The sequence below is a fragment of the Polypterus senegalus genome, chromosome 2 (genome assembly GCF_016835505.1).
Source record: "Polypterus senegalus isolate Bchr_013 chromosome 2, ASM1683550v1, whole genome shotgun sequence".
In the NCBI taxonomy this organism is placed as follows: Eukaryota; Metazoa; Chordata; class Cladistia; order Polypteriformes; family Polypteridae; genus Polypterus; species Polypterus senegalus.
In genome coordinates, this window is record NC_053155.1 from 12,094,323 (window position 1) to 12,118,226 (window position 23,904).

Genomic DNA, 23,904 nt, shown 5'->3' on the forward strand with positions numbered 1-23,904 from the left:
ACGCAGACTTGCACGTAAGAGCGGGAGTCATCCGTTTTAACAAACAGTGTATTGCACTGATACGAAATAGCCTGCCCATTTAATTATTTAGGAATGGATAAATAAATTAAGATTTTGTACAAATAATGTTTTTCATTTTTCTTCCTTCTAATAATATATACACACACATACATATAAACATACAGTATATACATATACACACACATATACACATACATCCACTTATCTATATATATCTATATCTCTATATCTCTCTATATATCTATCTCTATATCTCTCTATATATCTATCTATATATCTCTATATATATAAGTGGATGTATATGTATATACATATATATACTGTATGTTTATATGTGTGTGTGTATATATTATATATATATATATATATATATACACACATATACATGACAGCAACACTCATAGCAGTGACAAAACAATTACATTGACAATCATGTTACGTTATTTTCAAAATGTTTCCTTTTCTTTTTCATTACTTCTTTAACACAGTACTTCTCCGCTGTGAAGCGCGGGTATTTTGCTAGTTTTATATATTTTATTAGTTCCCTTAGATATTCCCAGAAAAAAAATCCACCAAAAGAAATAGAAGCCGTACCTTTCTATGAAGCTGCAGGCTTCCTGTGCGCTTGTGAAAGACTTCCAGCGAGCTGTGGGAATGCCATGCCTATCCATAAATGCCTTGGAAAAGGCCTTGCTGGCTTCTAACTGGGCGGCTTTTGCAGTGGGCCCAAAACAGCGAATGCCTGCTGCCGTGAGGTCATCAACAATCCCTAGAAGAACAAGAACGTGAAGAACATGAACAACATGAAGAACAAGAATAAAAAGAAATACATTTTATATTGTTCTTTTCTTACTACTCAAAGTGCTTTACATAGACAGAGGGTATCCACTTCAACCAGCACTAATATGTAGCACCCACCTGGATAATGCAATAGAAGCCATTATTTTGCCACCTAATAGCGAATGTGTGGTGAGCACATACATACACACAATATACAGAAACAACCAGGGACAACCAGAGTGCTTCCGGGTGCACAGCCGATACTTCCGCCACACTGGGGAGTGCCTGCGGAAGCTAATCGGGAGGCACCTGGAGCAAGTCCAAGGGGGGAATAAAAGGGGCTGCCTCCCTCCATTTGATGGCTGGAGTCGGGAGGACGAGACAAGGTCTTGGAGGAGAGGAAAGGAGGCGGCCTGAAGAGAGAGACAAAAGGCATTGTAAGGCCAGGGACTTTTGGGGTTGTGCTGCACTTATTTGTAAATATTATGTATATTAAATGTGTGTTGGGTGAACCATCGCTGTCCGCCTGTCTGTCTGTGTCCAGGCCATATCCCACAACACATACATACATACATACATATTAGTAGATTAAATCACTTTTATATGAATAATTTGCATAATAATTTCCTTGATAGTCACTGATCTTGTCAAATTTTGCCACTTATAACCGCAGCTTTTGTCACATTTACCAAACGAGTACCAAACGCCCAGTGCTGTCATGCTCACCACTTTTTCTGACAGCCAATAACGTGCTGCTTGGTGGAGATGGCGATGTACAAAGGGTTAACAGCTGCAGCGAGTCCTCCGCCCCCCTTCTGTTATGGTGTGTAAACAGAATGGGCCTTCTCTACTCTTTTATGAGGTTCAAAACACACGTGTTCCTTACTCCTCATTGCTACAGACCGTACTGCCAACTGAACGCTCATTGGAGTCCACCCCATGACCAAAAAGAGAAAACTGTAACCGTTTGACTTTACCGTGGCCAGCCGCAGACCAGTTGGTCTCTGTTGTTGGGTATGTCACATTAGACGATAGACTTTCATAGAAGTGCACTGCTGACTGCTTCCGACTGGCTAAGATTATATAAATGAAGGCTACCACTGGGGAAAAAAAAGTCATCCAATGTGACATTTTAAGTTAGCTAAAGTGACAAGGCAGACCTACAGCATGGATGACTGCTCCAGTATGTTGCTACTGAACTGACCAAAGTGGGTCCAAAAGTAAGGCAGATGTAGACAAATAGGCTGCCCAACCTGTCCCAGTATTGAATGTTCAATGTAAAAACGAGTCTCGATAAAACAGAGCCTAACATTCAGTAGGCCCCAAAAGAGGGGGAAAAAAATACATAACTGCTCGGCCTAGGAACTTAAAAAACCTGATAAGATGCCATGAGATCTGAAGGAAACCAATAAAACAATGCTACACTTCCCATCTTACCTGCAGCCAAAGGGGCTTCTGGTCCCACCACCACCAGGCCGATGTTGTGATCTTTGCAGTATTGCACCAGGATGGAGTGGTTACTCACAGACACAGCTGGAAAACAAAGAAAGCAAAACGGGACACAATTAAAAATGACAGATCGGAGGTCGCTGCTTGTTGAAATAACAAGGTGGTGCGAAACATGTGAGGCAGTCGTGTTGTAGTAGATGAGGAGCGTCCAAAAAAGCCTAGTCTTAAACGTAAGGATGGGCCGAGGCTCACCAATTAGTCGACAGATGCACCTGAGAATAATCCAGGAGTTTGAGAACAACAACCCAAAAGACAAAATCAGTAGGATTTTGGGAATTTCATCCTCTGCAGTCCAAAATAGAATTTAAAAGATTCAAGGAATACAGTCAGCAAGGCGGAGAACCACATGTGAATGTGCGTGATCTCTGATCCATTAGAAGTCACCATTTTAAAGAGTGTCATTTGTCTAGAATGGATATCATGACATGGAGTGAAGGAAAATTGCACCTTTTAATGGCTAACTGAGTACGTTACAATATGTAAACTTTCGAGGCAGTAAGAGGCCGGAGCTGCCTTGCAGATTTTTAATCTACTCGGCCAATAAAAGGTGTCATTTTACATTGCATTCATAAATAGCTAACATGGTGCATCACTCTACTGCTTATAGGGGGTATAGAAAAAGAATTAGCCCCCTTCAAAATATTCATATTTTGTTCCTTTGCAGCCTGAAATGACACACAAAATTATTTCTTCAGCTGTATTTACCGAGCGCAACTCATAAGTGAAAGATATAATAGCAAACACTTGAGATGTTTAAAAGCATCACCCCTTAAAAATCCTTGTAAACTCAATCAGGTGTAGCTAATCGCCTTCCCCATTGCACACCAAGCAAAATTGGTTACAATTGATCAGGGCGGAATCCATTCTATTATTGTTAAAAATGTGTCAAATTCTGAACGACATTTTCATAACAACAAAGTATTTTTATGGTCCAGACAGTTTCCCCATGTGACACGAGTCTACAGAAATCTCCTTACTACGAAGTACAGGCAGACCCCGGGTTACGTACGAGATAGGGACTGTAGGTTTGTACGGAAGTTGAATTTGTATTTTAATAATTGCTATTATTGATTAACTGTAACCAAATGCTCTGCCAATGAATGATGGAGTTTCACCTCTCTCGGACCTTTTTATTATTTCCACTTTATTTTCCATGGTGATGGTTTTTCTCTTCTTTCCTATATCACCAGCACTTGCATCAGATTTGTGTTTCAGAGACATTCTTGAAGGGTGAAGACAAAAAGTTATGATGAGCTCTTCTGCACAGAACTGTCCACGTTACCACAACAGGAAGGCACCCGTCATCAACACGTCTGATGTACTGACGAGAGACAACTTCTTGCTATGTGTGTAACAGTACAATCAGCCTTACTACTGACAATGAATGGGGGCAGCGACGGGCGGTTCATCACCAGCCCACCTCACAGTCACCTCCACTACAGTATGCTGCCTGCAGTGTCTGCCCACTGAGAACGAACAGGGTGCAGTCAAAGGCGGGTAGTGAATCGCCCCCATTCAATAGGCAGCCATCCGATACACGCTACAATGCTACCTCCCGCCATCCCGTTCACCCTCAATGGCCTCCGTTCAGCCACAACAGGGTCACCGCTTGCAGCATCACCAGCCGCCCACCGACAATGAATGGGGCAGCCATGTGTGGTGGGCGGGCAGTGAAACCGATTGCCGCCACCCAAGGGACACAACACTGCGCATGCAGCGAAATCGCCCCCTCCAGCCACTGTTTGCAGTATCCCAAGGCCGAAGATGGCAGAGCGGCAGTTACTGAGGCATATGCGTCGCAGCTGCGGCCCTGTTCGTAAGTCTCATGTCCGTAACCTGGGGACTACCTGTACATTCAGCAGATACTTTCATTGCAATGAAGTGCCCAAAAGACCTTGAAATGCCTGAATGAATCGTCCACAGAGCACTTAGTTCTGTGGCCGCAGCTCAGTTGTGCACAACAATCCCCAAACAGAAACATCGTCGATTTTTTGTTTTCTTTCTTCGGACTTTCCTCGTACTGTTATTTTTTTTTTTGCTGTTTTGTTTTCGGTGGTTTTCAGTGATATCTTTTGCTTATTGCTCATCAACATTTGAAAAACATCCATGGGTTGCAAACGTATGTGAACTGCTGCATTTGAAGACCCCGGAAAAGCCGTTTTTTATGTAGTTCGGTGATGCTCGTTCAAGAAACATTCCTATTAATGCGGCACTCAGTCAAGAAAATGCGAGGTTTCTAAACTCTCTTGGGACCTCCCACAACGGGACGACAGGCCAAAGAGCGTCTCGAAGTGCGATCACCGCATCTCTGGAAGACTGTCTTGCCATCAAAGCACACAGAAAAAATCTCAATGGGTGATGCAAGGAACATGTAAATGCATAGTGCCAGTATTACTTGTCCACTAACCTGGCCACGACCCTGCCTGGCTGCTGTGTCTGTGTATAGGAGAGTGGCAGATCACACGCTACAATAAATAACCCTGCTATTCCCATTTCAAGTACTGAGACTCAGCCTCATGTTTTGGGGTACAAGACGGGTACTTACAGAGCGACCTTGATCTTTTAGGATTTGCTTCTGTGGAGTTTTACTGCAGCGCTGTGAGCCTGCAGTCTTCCACAGATGTGGCAATCGCGCTTCAGGACACACCCGTTGGGTGTTGAGTCCCAAAAGAGTTTAGAAACCTCACAATATGAAGAAGAAGAAGAAGAAAATTCGGTTCTGATTGATAAGCTGTGCTGCCCACAACATGCTTCCACATTCAGATAATGTTCGCGTTGAATTCCTCCCACCCAATTGCACGGCAGTGCTTTAGCCATTGGATTTGGGCATCATTCGCACCCTGAAAGTGGATTATCACCAGGAAATGCTAAGAAAAAAATTCTTGTCACCATAACTTGTAGCCAGGAGGAGATTAAAATTAACGCGAAAGGAGCGATTGAAATGATTGCAAACGCCTGGACGCAATCTAACACTAGAATTACTTGAGCCTACGAAAACACTCGTAGATCTGTCCCACCTTAAATTGCTTCTCACCTCTCCGTCAGCGTCTTTTGTCCTTTAAATGTGTTGATAAGCAGCAAGCAGTCTGCTATCACATCCCCCACCGGCGCACAGTTTTCTCAGCTCAAGTCTGTTTACCTGTGTGTCAGTTGCTTAGAGTTGTATATAAAAGGTGTAATTTTTGCTTGACTACTCACTCTAAATACTATATCGTTATTTGGAACACATGCATTTCATGTATGTTCCGTGTCTACAACGATCCATGTCAGGGGTGCCTACACTTTTTCGGCTTGCAAGCTACTTTTAAAATGACCAGGTCAAAATGATCTACCTACATTAAAAATGATATATATCAAACCTCGGATGTCAGCGTCAGAAGCGAAGCCTCTTAACATTGTGCCACAGTGTGTGGTTCGTTTATTTGACAGTAGGCAAATCGGGGTAATTACATTCATGTAATATGACGATGACGTCCGAGATTCGATCCCCGAGAGAGGGTGCAGTGAGTGTGTACGCCTGTTGAGCCCAGAATTAGGGTGAAACACATTTTGCATAATCTTTGCAGTATTTGACAGTAAAACTATTCAACATTCTATGATATGCTTCTCCCAAATGAAGAGGGCAACGTGGCGGATGTTTGCCGACTTGCAGACCAACCATACAATCAGATTGAGATTCAGATTATGAATGCCATTAATGTAATTACCACCTCTAAAATGGCATCGACATCTGGAGTGAGATCAAAGCAAATGTGCAAAGCAAAATACTTCATGGACGCTTCACGTAATTTCGTTGAATAGGACTCTGACTTGTCGGACTCGGAGTTTGATACAAGTGATCTGGAGATGGACGAAAGCAAGGTACCAGCATCATCTGATCAGTGCCCAGCTGATCGTGGTGCTAAACACTTTCATGTAGCTGATGCGCCTACAGCAGTGTTCACCTGGGAGGACCACCACATATTGCGTTACACTATGACCAACCACCCCCCACCTGCTGTGTGAAGACAGCCAGGCAGCAGGCCCACCGTGCATTCCTGCTGTCCATCGAGGTGTCCCCACACAGCTATTGCCACCAGAGATGCCGAACATGCGCCAACAGCAGCAACAGATGTTTTATGTTGATTTATGTGTGAAGCAAATGCTTTGTGTGTTCAGCCCTCAAAGAGAGTTAATTTCCATCCATACAAGATGTCAGTGCAGGAACACGCAGAGAGAGACTGGGAGAGCCATAGAGAGTTGTGTTCTGCAAACCGTTATCGAGATGTCATCGTCATACGATATCAGTGACGAGGCACATTTCTATTTGAATGGTTGCTTAAATAAGCAAAACTTTTGCTATTGGGCTGAAACCAACCCTCATGAACGTCAGAGACCCCAGCACAGTTTGGTGCGGCATTGTAGGCCCTTACTTTTTTGAGGAGGGGGGAGCAATGGTCACCGTTACTTCAGAACATTAGATTGAAATGATAGAGAACTGGAAGAAATAGATGTGGTGGGTGCCTGGTGTCAACAGGGTGGAGCGACAGCTCATACGTCCTGCGCGGAGATCCATGCAAGTTTTACGGGAGATGTTTCCGGGGAAGCTGATCTCCCCGAGTGGCCTTCACTTTCACCTGATGTCGCTCCGTGCGATTTCTATTTCAAGTCGAAGTTATACACACACACACACACAAACCTCAAAACCTTGAAGCCCCTCAAGGATGCTATTCGCCATGAAATTGCCACTATTCCGCCACGAAACGGCCAAACGAGTCATGCGAGCGTTCAGAAATCATCTCAAAGAGCGTATTGTTAATGATGGCCACCACCTTGACGACATCATTTTTAAAACACAGTGAAAAATTCTATTTAGTATGCCGTTTCTTGTGTCGTAATGAAATTTATTTTATCTTGTAGAGTTTGTGTAGAATAAACATTTGAAATGTGGTACTTCTTTTTGGCTCACCCTGTATATAATACTTGGGTCATTTATTTACCTGGGCTCTCCTTGGAGTTTAAATACTTGAGATCAACAGTACAGAGTAATGGGGATTGTGGTAGAGAGGTGAAAAAGAGAGTGCAGGCAGGGTGGAATGGGTGGAGAAGAGTGTCAGGAGTGATTTGTGACAGACGGGTATCAGCAAGAGTGAAAGGGAAGGCCTACAGGACGGTAGTGAGACCAGCTATGTCATATGGGCTGGAGACGGTGGCACAGGAGACAGAGCTGGAGGTGGCAGAGTTAAAGATGCTAAGATTGGCATTGGGTGTGACGAGAATGGACAAGATTAGAAATGAGGACAATAGAGGGTCCGCTCAAGTTGGACGGTAGTGAGACCAGCTATATTATATGGGCTGGAGATGGTGGCACAGGAGACAGACCTGGAGGTGGCAGAGTTAAAGATGCCAAGACTTGCACTGGGTGTTACAAGGATTAGAAATGAGGACAATAGAGGGTCAGCTCCGGTAGGATGGTTTTGAGACAAAGTTAGAGAGGCGAGACTGCATTGATTTGGACATGTACAGAGCAGAGATGTTGGGTATATTGGGAGAAAGATATTAAGGATAGAACTGCCAGGCAAGAGGAAAAGAGGAAAGCCTAAGAGAAAGTTTATGGATGTGCCGAGAGAGGACATGCAGGTGATGGGTGTGACAGAACAAGATGACGAGGACAGGAAGAGATGGAAGAAGATGATGATACGCTGTGGCGACGCCTAACGGGAGCAGCCGAAAGAAGAACAAGAAGATTTACCTGGGCTCTGCTTATCCAGTTTTTTGGACTTGCATAAAGAACTGATCCTATTTTAGGTTATATTTATGCAGCTATAAAGGAAACTCTACAGGGTTCTGGAATGTTTTAGTAGGTTGCACACTTAGCCTGAGATAACTTTCCCTCCATCAGGCACATAATCCATCCCGGCAGGTTCAAGTCCAGCCTCTTAACTCACGGCCAACTTACCAGAGTTGGAAACTGTATCGCCACCTGCAGTGCCAGCATTACCAGGCGCCACGAGGACCTGCTGTACGTGGGGCGACTGAGAGAGCTTCCAGGCGAGAGCATGTTCCCGACCTCCACTTCCAACGATCAGGATCCTTTCTGCCATTTTGCTGAGGATTAAAAACAAATACATAAAATCAATAAAAAAAAAGACAGAGAAGTGAAATAAATTTCAAAACTTCTAGAAAACTGCGGCCCATGCAAGAAACGGTCACTTCAGTTGGCAGAGGCAGAGAATCGAGCAAATGTGGTTTGGGCTTTTCACCTCTTTGCCCAAGAAGTCGGATTCAAATCCACCAATCTGCCCCATGCCCTTAGCAAATTTCCGATTATATATGTCTCTTAGCATGAGCACCAAGCTAACCGCTACCACTGCACCACCGTTGGAGTGATCATCTGCCTTCCAACACAAGCAATGAAAGACCAGTTATACAGGGAGATTCACTCGAGAGAGACCGACGAATATTCAGTTGTAACTCCCGTTAGGATGAAGCGATTTGAACCAAAAAAAAAGAATCCGCTCTATACCTTGACGTCTGTGTAATCGATTGCATTACATGCGACGCTGGAAGTGGTTTCCGTTTTTTGCCAGACACATTTCAACATGGCGCTCCAAGTTCACGTACGTGTCGGCAAACGTCTCGGGGTGGGGGTCTGGGGGAAATCGGCAGCGATTTCATGTTGGATGTTTTCCTTCAAATCTTCCACAGTGCGACGCTTGTTCCGATAGACTTCTCCTTTGAAGGTAGAAGTCCGGTGGTGTCAGATCCGACGACTGTGGTGACCACAATACCCTTTAAAATGACCCTGTTGCAAAAGAAAGACTCCATTACTGCCCTGCTCTTTGCCCGATGTACGACACGTTGCTCCATCTTGCTGGAAGTAACCTTCCGTTAACTCACGATCATCCAGTCGATTCTGAAGTCGCTTAAACGAATTGGTGACCCAGTAGGTTGGCACCATGAAGATGCGCTGCTCAATACCATACACCACCACCCGGATGAGAAGTCGAGTGACTGAGTGAAGGGGTACAGGTGGTAGGCACCCTGAAGTTGCAAAACGGAGGTTAAACGTTGCAACGGTGCCTACATCTGCGCTCCATATTCCGAGGAGCACATTGCACGTTGTTTCGTTCAGATGGCTTCGTCCTAGAGAGAGTTATTACAGAATACCCGGGGCGTCTTTCGAGTGAATCTCCCCATACGAAGAACAAAATGACACGAGTGCCTTAACAAGCACAACGAAGGAACAGAATGCAGTATGGTTATAATTCATAATTAACAAGCAAAATTATTTTATAAAGCTTAGAATGTCTACATCATATACTTTAAAGCACAGTATTACCATTTCAGTCTGATCTCCACTGTGAGCCCCTACATTGGCGTTACACTGCGAGTCGGTCCAGGAAACTGGACCTGTGATGCTGTGCTGTACAGTTTGACCCCTTAGCCACTAACCCTGGGGTGCCAAACTCGGATCCTGGATGGCCAACGTATCTGCAGCTTTTCTGTCTCAATTAGGCCTTGTTCACACGGGCGTTAAGTTTTTGGATAAACGAACTTGCTCTGAACGTCCTAGACGTTTATGTTGCATTTTGTGGTGGCGATCGATTGACTTCTACACCGGCGTTCGTTTGTCTCTGTCTAACGTCAGCCTGAAGCCCAAATTGTAGTTTGTGTGTTAACCTGTGGAGGCAGTGTCGGGAACTGGATATGAAAGCCCTTGTCGTTTTATTTGAGGTGCCTCCTTTCAATATGGACCATTTTGCTATGTTAGATATTAATCTTCTTGTTTTAAAAATACTCGTAATCTGGCGTAGGGAGAGAAAAAATCGCCGCCGCTACTGGGTTCATCCTCTGACTGCACAACGTCGGGTTAAAGGAAGTTTTTTTGTGCTTTATGAAGAAATGCGAAAATTTCCGCACAAGTTTTTTTTAATTACTGTCGGATGTCGGTTTCCACTTTTGATTGTCCGCCGATCAACCAATATGGGATATATCCGGTCCTCCGAAGCGTAAAATAAACGCGCAGAAAACGAACTAGAAGCGGTTTCCATGCGTTCGTTGGGTTTTGAACGCCAAGAAAAACCTGCATGCAACGTTTTTTTGATGCCGTATAAACGCACGTCACCAAAGCCCGTGTGAACACTCTCATTGACTCCTACGTGTAGAAAACACTCTGCGCTTGATCCGCGCTCACCGGATGCTACAAACGAAAAAAAAACGCCCGATTTTAACGCCCGTGTGAACACGGCTTTAGTAATCAACTAGATCTTCACCTGGGCCATTTTCTAAGTCAATGGGCCTCAGTAATGGTGCGTTCCAGAACCCCCCGCGATAGATGAAAATCCGCGAAGTAGAAACCATATGTTTGTATGGTTATTTTTATATATTTTAAGCCCTTATAAACTCACCCACACTGTTAACGTTATTAGAGCCCTCTAGACATGAAATAACACCCTTTAGTCAAAAGTTTAAACTGTGCTCCATGACAAGACAGAGATGGCAGTTCTTTCTCACAATTAAAAGAATGCAAACATATCTTCTCTTCAAACGAGCGCCGTCAGGAGCAGAGAATGTCAGAGAGACAGAGAGAGTAAAGTAAACAATCAAAAATCAATACGTGCTGTTGGGCTTTTAAGTATGAGCACCGCGATAAAGCAGCCGCAAAGAAGGGAGCAATGTGAAGGTATTCTTTCAGCATTTTTTAGAGTAGCCTCCGTATCTTCTAAACAAACAGCCTCTGTGCAAACAGCCCCTCCGTCAGGCGCAGAGAACGTCAGAGAGAGAGAGAGCACGCGAGATTAAAGCAAACAATCAAAAAATCAATACGTGCTTTCATTTCTTAGAGGAGCGTCCATATCCTCTAGGCAAACAGCCCCTCTGCTCACACCCCCTCCGTCAGGCGCAGAGAATGTCAAAGAAAGACCGAGAAAAGTAAACAATCTGCTCGGGAAGCACATCGTATATCATTGAGGAGTTTTAGTTAATATGTAAGACGTGCTCTGATTGGGTAGCTTCTAAGCCATCAGCCAATAGCGTCCCTTGTATGAAATCAACTGGGCAAACAAACTGAGGAAGCATGTACTTTAAATTAAAAGACCCATTGTCCACAGAAATCCACGAATCAGCGAAAAATTCGTGATTTATATTTAGATATGCTTACATTTAAAATCCGCGATCGAGTGAAGCCGCAAAAGTCGAAGCGCGATATAGCGAGGGATTACTGTATTTATAATGTTTATCGGCGAGAATTTGAGACTGCCGGCATTTTTGATATATAATATAATGTGCATAATTTACCAAAACACCAATAATTTTTCTAATGTACTAACTAAAAAGTTAGAAAAAGTGCCTAGCCTACTTCAATTAAGCTAGGAGCATGGCGGCGCGCATGGTCGCAGCGGCTCAGGGCTCTCCTTTTCTTTGTTTGTGCACGATCGGTTCGGCGAACATGCGCTACACCATTCAGAACCTTCTAGACATCGGTGTCCAGAGCCAGACATCTGTTTCGAGAGTTTTTCATCACACGCACAACATCCCAGACAACATAACGAGACCAGCGGGCTCTCCCTGGATTGTTGTCGGGTCTGGGAGACGACACAGACGGAGGAGGGAAAGAAAGCAGAAGCGGGGCCGCAGATCCGGCGTTACGCTAAAGCTAAAAAACAACCATACAAGCCCGTTACAGAACTTGTTTCTGCACTGAAGGAGCTGCTTTTAATCTCATTGTAGATGCGTATAGTGACAATAAAAGGCATTCTATTCTAGAAACAATTTCATACTGTATTCACCATTTAATTTGACATCTTTGGGCTGCAGGAAGGGAGGAGATATTTGCACACAATGTCCATCTTCGTTTCGATTGCGATCGCTTTCTTTTACCTTCTCTTCCTTCCTTAGCAATTATGTGTCTTTCTTGCATGGTCTTTATATATATATATATATATATATATATATATATATATATATATATATATATATATATATATATATATATATATATATATATATATATATAATTCATTTAAGAGTGATTTATATTGATTTGCATATTCAAAGAGGCGTAATTCTGGGAGGAGTTGGGGCGTTACAAAATGCGCGTGCACGAGCATTAGTTTTCACGCTGATCGGGATTTATATAGCGGAAGAACGTGGAAGTTAGAGTACGCACAGATTCCTGCATCTGGATTTTTCTGTGCGTAAGCACATTTCGGCTTTTGTGCTTACGCCATGTTATAGTGCGAGTTCTACGCACGGCGTTATACATGAGGCCCTAGACCAGTTAACGACTCCTAGTACTGGGCACTTTATGCTTTGCTATTGTGCCAGTTTTTCAGTTTGTTGTTAAAAGGGGCAACCATCATTTCTCCAAGCCAGCTGTCGTAGTTTACACAAACACAATATTTACACCTATTTTTTTTTTTTATTTATTTAAAGAGTTTTTGTAAAAAGCCACAACGTAAAGTTGTGTCTGTCTAAATGACAAGTCTCTCATAATGTGCGTTGATGTGACAGACATAGGACACCACAAAAGTAACGACCAAGACTTCAATTTTACGAGGGCCAATGCTGCGTATTTGCACTCTAGAAACGTTCTGGTTACCCATCAGTCTTCACTTCTCGGTGAACTGGCTAACGGATCAGGAATATCTCAGCCAAGCTTCACTCGGTCATGCCCACTGTGCTGGAAGCCATTAGCCAACCAGTGAGGCACGATGTCCCGCTTGTGTCATTATACATGCAGTACATAAAGCGTAAAGCCGTTTTTAACAACATCAAAAGGAAAATTTGCAGCCGTGTCCGGTTCTCGTAACGTAAAATCGGGGCAATTTACTGCCGTCATCGCGATAAGGTCACCTCACGAGAGGGACGCTGGAAAACGTCACCATTCAATGGCCAGGGTCGGCCCGTAATTCATCTTTTAACTTTCCTTTGTAGTCAAACTAACTCTGACAGACACGATGGCGCTGCACGCGATGTGGCTGCCTTGTTGGTAACGTAACTGGCTGAACCCTCAGTTTTGTATACAGCCTGTAATAGCAATCCCGTCATTCCACGTGCCAGCGGCTACCCGTTCAGACGCTGGCACCTTAGGCATTTCCCAGACCCACAGAACACAGAGGAAAAAGGTGCTATAGATGTTGTTGAGGCACAGCCAGATAATCCCGAATGCAGGGGTGATTTTTGGTCTCAACACGTCAAAGGGAGGCAGCTCTACCAGCCCATGAAGCTCTGCGGCATTGTGATTGCATATGCAGGAGGGTGATCAGCGTGTGCTAAATATGGAGGATTCAGTGCAGTGATCCCAAAACGCACATTTACAAGGCGATTGTGATTCATACAGTCATTTGACAAAAGTTTGGGACCCCCTCTGAATTCTTTGGATTTGTGTTTCTCATTGGCTGAGCTTTCAGAGTAGCAACTTCCTTTTAATATCTGACATGCCTTATGGACAAAGTAGGATTTCAGCAGTGACATGAAGTTTATTGGATTAACAGAAAATATGCGATATGCATCATAACAAAATTAGACAGGTGCATAAATGTGGGCACCCCAACAGAGATATGACATCAATACTTAGTTGAGCCTCCTTTTGCTCCTTTGATCCTCCAGACGCTGTCCTCCTGTAGCCTGTGATGAGTGTCTGGACTCTGGATGGAGGTATTTCTGACCATTCTTCATACAAAATCTCTCCAGTTCAGTTCAATTTGATGGACAGCCTGCTTCAAACCATCCCATAGATTGTCGATGATCTTCAAGTCAGGGGACTGTGACGGCCATTCCAGAACATTGGTACTCAAATGTGGCACTCGGTGCCACGGCCCAACTGCCAAGTTGTTTTGCCTGCCTATGGTAAAGTCATCCCTGATGGAGGATCGCAGGAATCGTAGGAAAGAGGGGACCTTTCATCGGATTTGCTGGCCCAGCACGGTTTCAGCCATCGAATGGCCAAATGGGGGAGGCAGCTCGATGGATGAAGTCCGCAGGACTCTAAAAATATCCAAATCTTATTATGGGATATCATCTACTGTTTAATTCTGCTCCGTACTTCTAAAATTTTTATTTGTATGCTGTATTGAGGATTTGTTCTGCTCGGTGTATTGTATTGTATTGTATTGACCCCCTTCTTCTTGACACCCACTGCACGCTAACATACCTGGAAAGGGGGGTCTCTCTTTGAACTGCCTTTCCCGAGGTTTTCTTCCATTTTTTTCCCTACTGGGTTTTTTTTTTTGGGAGTTTTTCCTTATCTTCTTAGAGAGTCAAGGCTGGGGGGCTGTCAAGAGGCAGGGTCTGTTAAAGCCCATTGTGACACTTTCTGTGTGATTTTAGGCTACTATACAACAAAAAAACTGTATTGTATTGTTCTTCTCCCTCTGCGTGAATGCCTTTGTAGATTTCAAGCTGCGTTTTGTGTCCTTGTCTTGTTTGAATATCCAACCCCTGTGTAAGCGACTGATGCTTGAACATTATCCTGAAGAATTTGTTAATATTGGGTTGAATTCCTCCGACCCTCGACTTTAACAAGGGCCCCAGTCCCTGAACTGGCCACACAGCCCCACAGCATGATGGGACCTCCACCAAATCTGACAGGAGGTAGCAGGTGTTTTTCTTGGAATGTGGTGTTCTTCTTCCTCCATCAAAGCACTTTTTGTTCTGACCAAATAACTCCATTTGTGTCTCATCAGTCCAAAGCACTTTGTTCCAAAATGACTCTGACTTGTCTAAATGAGCATTGGCATACAACAAGAGACTCTGTTTGTGGCGTGAGTGCAGAAAGGGCTTCTTTCTCATCACCCTGCCATACTGATGCTCTGAATTGTAGAACAGATTGCAGCGAGAAGTTCTAGCAGGTCTTTGGAGGTGATCTGTGGGTTGTCTGTACCCATTCTCACAATCCTGCCTCTCCATATGCCACTCCTGTATTTTTCTTGTCCTGCCAGACCTGCTGAGTTGGTTTAACAGCAACTGTGCCCGTGGCCTTCCATTTCCTGATTCCATTCCTTACAGTTGAAACTGACAGTTTGAACCTCTGAGATGGCTTTTTGTAGCCTTCCCCTAAACCAGGAGACTGAACAATCTTTGTTTTCAGATCTTTGGAGAGTCGCTTTGAGGATCCCATGCTGTCTGTCACTCTTCAGAGGAGAGTCAAAGGGAAGTAAGCACAACTTGTAGTTGACCACCTTAAATACCTTTGACCACTCGTGATTGGACACTCCTGTCTATGAAGTTCAAGGCTTCACGAGCTCATCCAACCAAGTCTTCAGCACTGAGCAGTGACAGACATTCAAATCAGCACAATGACAAGGGGACCCACATTTGTGCACAGCCAGTTTTTCACATTTGATTTCATTTCATACTGCGTCACTAAAACTCTTTGTTCGGTAAACACCGCAGTGCTCAGATGTTCCTAGGAAGTGAAAGACAAGCCACTGGTATCTTTAGTGTTGAAAGGAGAGTCCATTATGATGCAGGCTGAGAGGGGCTCACAAACTTTTTCATATGACTGTAAATGGTAAACAGCATACAAAGGTGCACGCCATTTCTTTTTGGGTATATCCATCCATTATCCAACCCGCTACATCCTAACTACAGGATCACGGGAGCCAATGCCAGGGCGCAAGGCAGGAAACAAACTGCGGGCAGGGCGCCAGTCCACCACAGGGCACACACACATATTTTTTTTACTGTGTGCGTATTTTTCACACTGGAATCCATACAAAGAGTTTGCTTGAACCCGAGCCTGAAAGCTCTGCCCGAAGCCACCCTCGTTTTACATGCTGTGCCAGCGAACCCCTCCAGACCCGCGAGCCCTCACGCTCTTTATCAAAAGGCCCTTAAACAAAATTCATCTCCCTCACCCTGGACGTTAGCCACCACGCGCAGTGGGCCGTGAAAAGGTCAGCCCTTAATAACCGCTGAAATGTGACAAACAAGGATGATCTGCCCATCCAGAGTCCTGCCGTCACCCAATCAGAGATGGGGGAGAAATCTCCTGCTGCCATTAAACTGTCAGGGGGACCGAGTGTGTGACATTTATAAACCAACGCTTTGAATCTGAAAGAGTTTTATAGAAATGAACATCCTAATAAAGTCACCTTCATTACAGTGTAAAGAGCTCAAGTGACACGACAGCTGCTCAGCTTCATCGGACAGAAATACAACGTAGGGCAGGTGGAAGGGCACATGAACTTGATTAACAGCATAAATAAAATGACACCCCCAAATTTATGACCCACTATACAATAAAATGGCAACCAATAAACCCGCTGAACTGTAGACAATGCTGGATACACAAAGTCTCTCTCTCTCTCTCTCTCTCTCTCTTCACAGCCCACCACGATGAACCCAGAATTCCACTCCAAACCAGAGACTGCTGCCCCAAGAACTCACACCTTTCTGAACCACTTCAAAGAACCCCGAAAACTCTCATCTACGTTGTAGAAAATCCCCCTAACTTTAACATGAAGGGCTACAACACCTGCTCCCCTATAGCCAGGGTGGTCAAACTCAGCTTTACGGAGGGCCAATAGAATAGAATTTAAAATAAAAACTAGCAACACAGACAGGAACCGCCTCACGTCCATCTTGGAATAAATAAATAAATAAATAAATAAATAAATAAATAAATAAAACACACACCACTTTTAGCTTTACCCCCAGTGCTTTATCTAAAAGTAGTGGAGCCACTTCAACCACCACCGATGTGTAGCGCCCACCTGGTTGATGCACCGGCAGCCATTTGTGTGCCAGTACGCTCACCACACAGGAGCTGTCAGGCGGTGAAGAAGTGAGAGAGAAAGCCATTTAGGGACAAGGGAGGACTAAAAGAAATAAGGCCGAGATGGGCAATTTAGCCGGGACTTCGGGGTACACCCTACTCTTTACAAAGGATACCCAAGAATCCTTTATGACCACAGACAGTCAGGACCTCCGTTTACTGTTTGCCCCCCTTCTTCACCTCAACTTGCAGTTTGATCAAAACACAAATTCTCACCACACTGCCCTGCTACTGCACATCAACACTCATGCGTTAGTCTGTTTGTGATCACCTCTACAAAGTCTCAAATCAAACAAAAAAAACACCCAGATAGATTGATAGATGTGAAAGGCACTATATAATAATAGATAGACAGACAGATAGATAGATAGATATGTGAAAGGCACTATATAATAGATAGATAGTTAGAGATAGTCTTTTTATCTATTATATAGTGCCTCTCTTCTGTCTATCTCTATCTATCTATTAGTGGCTTTCACATCTGTCTATTAAGTAGTCTTTCTATCTATTATATAGTGCCTTTCACATATCTATTTAATAGACAGACGTGAAAGGCACTAATGATAGATAGATAGAAGAGAGAGAGAGGCACTATATAATAGGTAGAAAGACTACTTAATAGACAGACGTGAAAGGCACTATATAATACAGTAGTTAGATAGATAGTCTTTTTATCTATTATATAGTGCCTTTCATGTCTGTCTATTAAGTAGTCTTTCTATCTACTGTATTATATAGTGATTTTCATATCTGTCTATTAAATAGTCTTTCCATCTATTGTATAGTGCCTTTTACATATCGATTTAAATAGACAGATATGAAAGTCACTATATAAAATACAGTAGATAAAAAGACTATTTAATAGACAGTCATGAAAGGCACTAATGATAGATAGATAGTCTTTTTATCTATCAATCTATCTATCTATCATTAGTGCCTTTCTATCTCTATTTATTTATATAGTGCCTTTCACATCTGTCTATTAAGTAGTCTTTCTATTATATAGTGCCTTTCTATCTATCTATCTATCTATCTATCATTAGTGCCTTTCATATCTGTCTATTAAGTAGTCTTTCTATCTATTATATAGTGCCTCTCTCTCTCTTCTATCTATCTATCATTAGTGCCTTTCATATCTGTCTATTAAATAGATATGTGAAAGGCACTATATAATAGATAGAAAGACTACTTAATAGACAGACGTGAAAGGCACTATATAATACAGTAGATAGATAGAAAGGCACTATATAATAGAAAGGCTACTTAATAGACAGATATGAAAGGCACTAATGATAGCTAGATAGACAGATAGTCTTTCTATTATATAGTGCCTTTCTATTTAATAGACAGAAGTGAAATGCACTATATAGATAGACAGATATGAAAGTCACTATATAATAGACTAGCCATGTGCGCCCAACTACGTTGCGCGTGTTAAAGTTGTCTGTGAAGGGCTCCCTGTTTAAACGGCTGCCAGTCGTGAACTGGGCCCTTCGTCATTCAGCATTATGATTTTTATAAGGGAAACAAAATTACAAAAGAAAACCCTTGGATATTGATTCGATAGGAATGGCCTACTCGGAATCACTGTCCGAATCGTAATTATGTGGTGGTGTAGGAGCATTTCTGCTTCTGTCTGTTCACAGTCTGTCTCGTTTTCACGACGCTGTTGTTTCCTCTCATGATGTCTTCTCAACCTTTCTCCAATCTCGCAGGTTGCTTTGTGGCAATTCAAAGAGTAAGACAATATGCACGGAGCAATGGTTTTAAAAGGGGGACACATAGGTATCCAGGCTCTTTAAAGCATACATAGGGATCACTTCACTTACATGTGAGCAAGCTACGGTACAACTGTGAGACGCGCAGCACTCGCCGGCTACAACGTAACAATAATAATTTCCGGAACGTGCTGTTACATTGTCATTCATTTTATCCACTGACTTTCTTTCGTTCATATGTTATGTAGGCACATACCTTTTATCTTCGATAATCTCATTCTCTAACCAGGCCTCAGGAGCTAACCAGCGTAACACTGTCCACCACCCCTTTCGTTATTCCGGCGCATTGTTGACATCCGTGAGTACCAACAACGTACTAAACTGGAAGGTGGTCTACGCATGCGTGGAATTCGCGGACAAACAAAGATCAAGATCTAAATGAAGATCTCTTTAGTTAATTTAAAGCACAACAATCTGTTTAGTTTGAATGTCTGTGTTCTGAGATGTGACTGGCGTACTTCAGCCTTCAGTAGTATAAGCCTGGAGGAGATTCTTAATGCAATGCCTATGTTTTAGCTGTCTCTCTACTGCCATCTAGTGCTTCTTCTTCTAATTCATTCGCGGACAAACAAAGATCAAGATCTAAATGAAGATTATAGATAGAGATAGAAAGACTATTTAGTAGAAGCCATCTGTCCCAATATTAAAGTGGATTTTTACAGTTAAACTAAAAACCACAGGTGTTAACTGTTCATTTTTTATTAACAAAATTCTGTAGGCGTATTGTTCAATGACCATAAAATATTAAATATAAAATTTCCTTAAAATACGTACTTGAACTAATAAAAGATGTACTAAATATTTATCCAATACTACATATGACTTAAAGGGAAATAAAATGCTTCTCTCATTTACAAGCTGTCCTGTTGTTTAATGTTTTCTGTCCTGTACCTACCCAGACATAAATGCACTTACACATTTTAAATAATTCATTTGACTTTCTCTTTTTGTTGTTAAAATTTACATTCACGATATTTATAGATGTGTTTTTTTTTTTCCTTCAGTGTATCAACTAGACATTCGTAATTCTTGAGGTATAATTATAAACTATGGCTTACCATTTTAATCATGTAGTACTTGTTTGTTAATAAACCTTATGCAATAATACACACTATACAAATCTAAAAAAAAAAAAAAGCCTATTGTTTACTAAGCAGCAATTTCAAATTTCTCTTTATCTTTTCTTCCTCTGCCCCCCCCCAATTAAAAGTGTAAGCTGCTGTATTTGAATCAAGCTGGCTGTCCGAACACAAGCACTGTCTGTTTTAGGACAAGATAAAGGCCTGAATTCCTTAAAGTAGCTTTTCTTGCGGTTTGGCTAACGGCACATGAAGACGTCTCTGGTTACTTTCTTCAGTTTATTTGCTGCCCTTTCTTTTAAAGGCTAACACTCCAATAGCTTCTTGTTAAATTATTAAAACAAGCTTCCACTCACTGCAGGAAAAAAAAAAAAAAACACGCTGGCTCAGCACTGCAACCAAATCACCACACAGCCTAGAAGACCAGCAGGCCTTTGTACCGATCACCAATCCAGTCTTTTTATTTTTTAGTTTAAAACTGGCCGATTTAAATCGGTGGCCGATCGATCACAGCATCTCTAATAGGTAGATTAGCAAGTATGTAAATAAATCAACAAATAAAACACACACACACACACACACTATGGTCTGAATATAATGTACATCAGAATGACAATAAAGTGGGCAGCATGGTGCCGCTGCTGCCTTGCAGTTAGGAGACCTGTGGTTCGCTTCCCAGGTCCTCCCTGCGTGGAGTTTGCATGTCCTCCCCGTGTCTGCGTGGGTTTACTCCCACAGTCCAAAGACATGCAGGTTAGGTGCACTGGTGATCCTAAATTGTCCCCAGTGTGTGCCATCCTGCCTGGGATTTGTTCCTGCCTTGCGCCCTGTGTTGCCTGGGATTGGCTCCGGTAGATCCCCGTGACCCCGTGTTAGAATATAGCAGGTTGGAAAATGACTGACTGGCTGACTAAATCCAAGGTGGGTGGCATGGTGGCGCAGTGGGTAGCGCTGCTGCCTTGCAGTTAGGAGTCCCGGGTTCGCTTCTCGGGTCCTCCCTGCATGGAGTTTGCATGTTCTCCCCATGTCTACGTGGGTTTCCTCCCACAGTCCAAAGACATGAAGGTTTGGCACATTGGCAATGCTAAATTGGCTCTAGTGTGTGCTTGGTGTGTGTTTGTGAGTGTCCTGCGGTGGGTTGGCACCCTGCCCAGGATTAGTTCCTGCCTTGTGCCCTGTGTTGGCTGGGATTGGCTCCAGCAGACCCCCGTGACCCTGTGTTCGGATTAAACGGGTTGGATAATGGATGGATGGATGACAATAAAGCAAGTCCCGTTTTCTAGTCAGTTTGGATGATGCCAGTCTCTCAAATGAAGAAAAGATTGCTTGCAATGCCAGGAACACAGCCTTACCACCAGCCTGGAGAAGTTCAAACCCCGACCTCGGGTACCACAGATCTCTGCAGCCTTCCACCACCTGTGCACTCTCAATGAGAATGGGGGGGGGGTGTCTAGGGGGTTCACAGCTAATTGGAGGATCAGCCTCAAGACCTGCAGACCCAGAGATATTCAAGGTCCCAGCTGGGGGATCAGCTTTAAACAGCTGCGCAAAGCAGCCAGCCCAGCAGGTCACAACTTCAGTGACATCCATAAGGACCGTTCCATCTCCCACCCAGACTACGATTCTCTGAGGGACAGATTCAGATGTGCGTAATGCTTCAATTTCTCTGCAAGTAGGACAGGGGTCACTAGGCCATAGACGATGAGTCACTTGCTCACAGATTCCTCTAACAAACGCCTTCACAGCCATCGTTTTCAGTTCTCGGTACAGACCAGAGTTGCCATCAAGCTATGCACCCCAACTCCTCTCCATGATATCCAGGGTGCTCTGCGAGATGAAACGCCTCCTTTCTGGGAACACCAGCGACACTGCACAACCTCCAAACTCACCCATTCAAAGCGAACTGACGGGTAGAACCCCGTCCCATCCTCCATTCCCTCAATACCTTCCAACCAATCGCTGCGGCACCCTGCCTCCGTGTTCGATCGACCCGAACGCTCCACTAACAGCGACCTCTGAACTCTTTCCAAACCCTTATTGACGGCTGCGCTTTTGTAATCTCGACCGGCAAGTGCCTGCTATTGATCTCCCCATCGAGGGCTCCTCTCGTAGATTGAACTTTACGGATAGAACTTTATTTGTTCCCGGGGACTTTGTACAGAAGCTCTTTAACTAATTGCAGAAATAGATAAACATATATATACCCACACGATGGTCTGGACACACACCAGAAAAACTAAAAATGAAGACAATTAATAAATAATAATAATAATAATGAGAATCTACCCCCCACTTCGTGAACTCAAGCAGGTTTCGGCGTAAAGCAATACGGAAAACAAATGAGTGAAAAGAGAGCGATGCCCAGGAGACACATGTCAAGACCCTTCATCTGCACAAACCAGTTCCCTTAACTTTAGTAAACTTTTAACATCCATACAACTGGCGCCTGTTTTTAAGTTAAGCGGAACTGCGCTCCCACCCGCACGTGACTGATACGGCGGCCCTTTCTGGACAGTGTGCACTCCTCACCTGTGTACTGCTCGGTCCTGACTGGTCACGATGGTGCGTCGTCCCCACCACACTGATGCCTCTCTGCTCCCGCGCGTCCAGCAGACAGCAGTTCGCCCCAACACGGACTTAAGTCGCGCGGACACGTGCAAGGCGGGGGAACGAGGGGGCGTGGCCGACCCTGACGACGACGTCATTAACATTCTCCAAAAGTTTACTTTACACGTTTAGATGACGTCCGTGTCGACGGTTGTATTTATTGTAATTCATCGCTTTGATTTTTTATACATTTAAGATAAAAAGTTTTGAACTTCAATACCAGTGCATTGTGGGTATTGTAGTATTTGACCCACAGGTTTGATTTAATGTCGAGTCGCAGGGAGGGCACGCTGGTGCACCCTTGCTGCCGCTCCTAAATGTCTTTGTACTTTTTCACTGTTTCATACTTTCTTTCATGGTGGTTTATTTTTGTTCAAGACTATAATTCCCTATTTTTCAATCAATTGATTTTGCTTCTAATTCTGAATCAACTAAATCCGTAACTTTCGGAGCTTTTGGTTTGAAGCACTACTCCGAGTATCCAAGATCTCTTATGCTTGTGGCGCTGCGCTAATGTCTGCTCTGACCTGACGGGTCCATACGGGTCTTTCAGTTATGCAGCAACCTAACATTCTATTTGGGTATTTCATTCTTATGCTACCTGGATATTTAAGCAGATCGCTACGTTAACCCCGCTGGCATCAACCTTTACGGTGGGCACTTTGAGCAGTAAGGTGATCGATCAGTCAATCAAACTCTATTTATATAGCACGTTTCAAACAACTCAAATGCAACTCAAAGTGCTTTACAAACTGATTGACACGTTAGTTATTCAAAATGAACTTATAAGCTAAATGTATTGTAGCGTCGGCCGGCACTGCCGTCCCAGGAGGCTTTGCGCCGCTGCAACTAAAATAAAATATTTAATTAAGATTTTATTTATGTTGTATTTTCTTGTGTTTAATGTTGAGGTATAACTTTTGGTAACGGGAGTGTTTTATTAAATTTGAAAGGGAGAGTTGGAGTTTGCTGCCACCACTAACCGAAGCTGCCTGGTGTATGAGTCCGGGTATCGGAACTAGAGGTGTGCTGCAGTTGAATATTGCCGTCTTGTAATGATTGCGTTATTTGAATGTATAACTCTACCAGTATTAAAAGAAAATGTGTTTTTTATATATACATATAGCTCTTGTTCTGAAAGAGGAGGCCACTTGGTTGTTTCGCAATAATTAAAATTTGGTATATAACAAGGTTTCACATTTCTGTTATCATTTTAGCCTTAAAATAGTGACGTAACATCAGGGACCTATTTTATTGACCTTAAGGTGGTTAGTGTTTGGGCGAGGGGAAGGCTTTTATATATATATATATATATATATATATATATATATATATATATATATATATATATATATATACACACACAAAC

General features: G+C 43.2%; 1 protein-coding gene across 1 annotated transcript in view; it reads right to left on the reverse strand.

Annotated features, from left to right (window-relative positions):
* Nucleotides 1–22,604, reverse strand: part of gart (phosphoribosylglycinamide formyltransferase) — a 125,242-nt gene extending 102,638 nt beyond the window's left edge. The window contains exons 1-4 of the mRNA XM_039743461.1: nucleotides 22,458–22,604; nucleotides 8,249–8,397; nucleotides 2,239–2,334; nucleotides 616–790 (exon numbers count right to left, since the gene is read on the reverse strand). Coding sequence (XP_039599395.1) covers nucleotides 616–790; nucleotides 2,239–2,334; nucleotides 8,249–8,393 — 416 coding nt within the window. The 5' untranslated portion in view covers nucleotides 8,394–8,397; nucleotides 22,458–22,604. The remainder of the gene's footprint in view (nucleotides 1–615; nucleotides 791–2,238; nucleotides 2,335–8,248; nucleotides 8,398–22,457) is intronic.
* Between the last annotated feature and the right edge of the window lie 1,300 nt (nucleotides 22,605–23,904).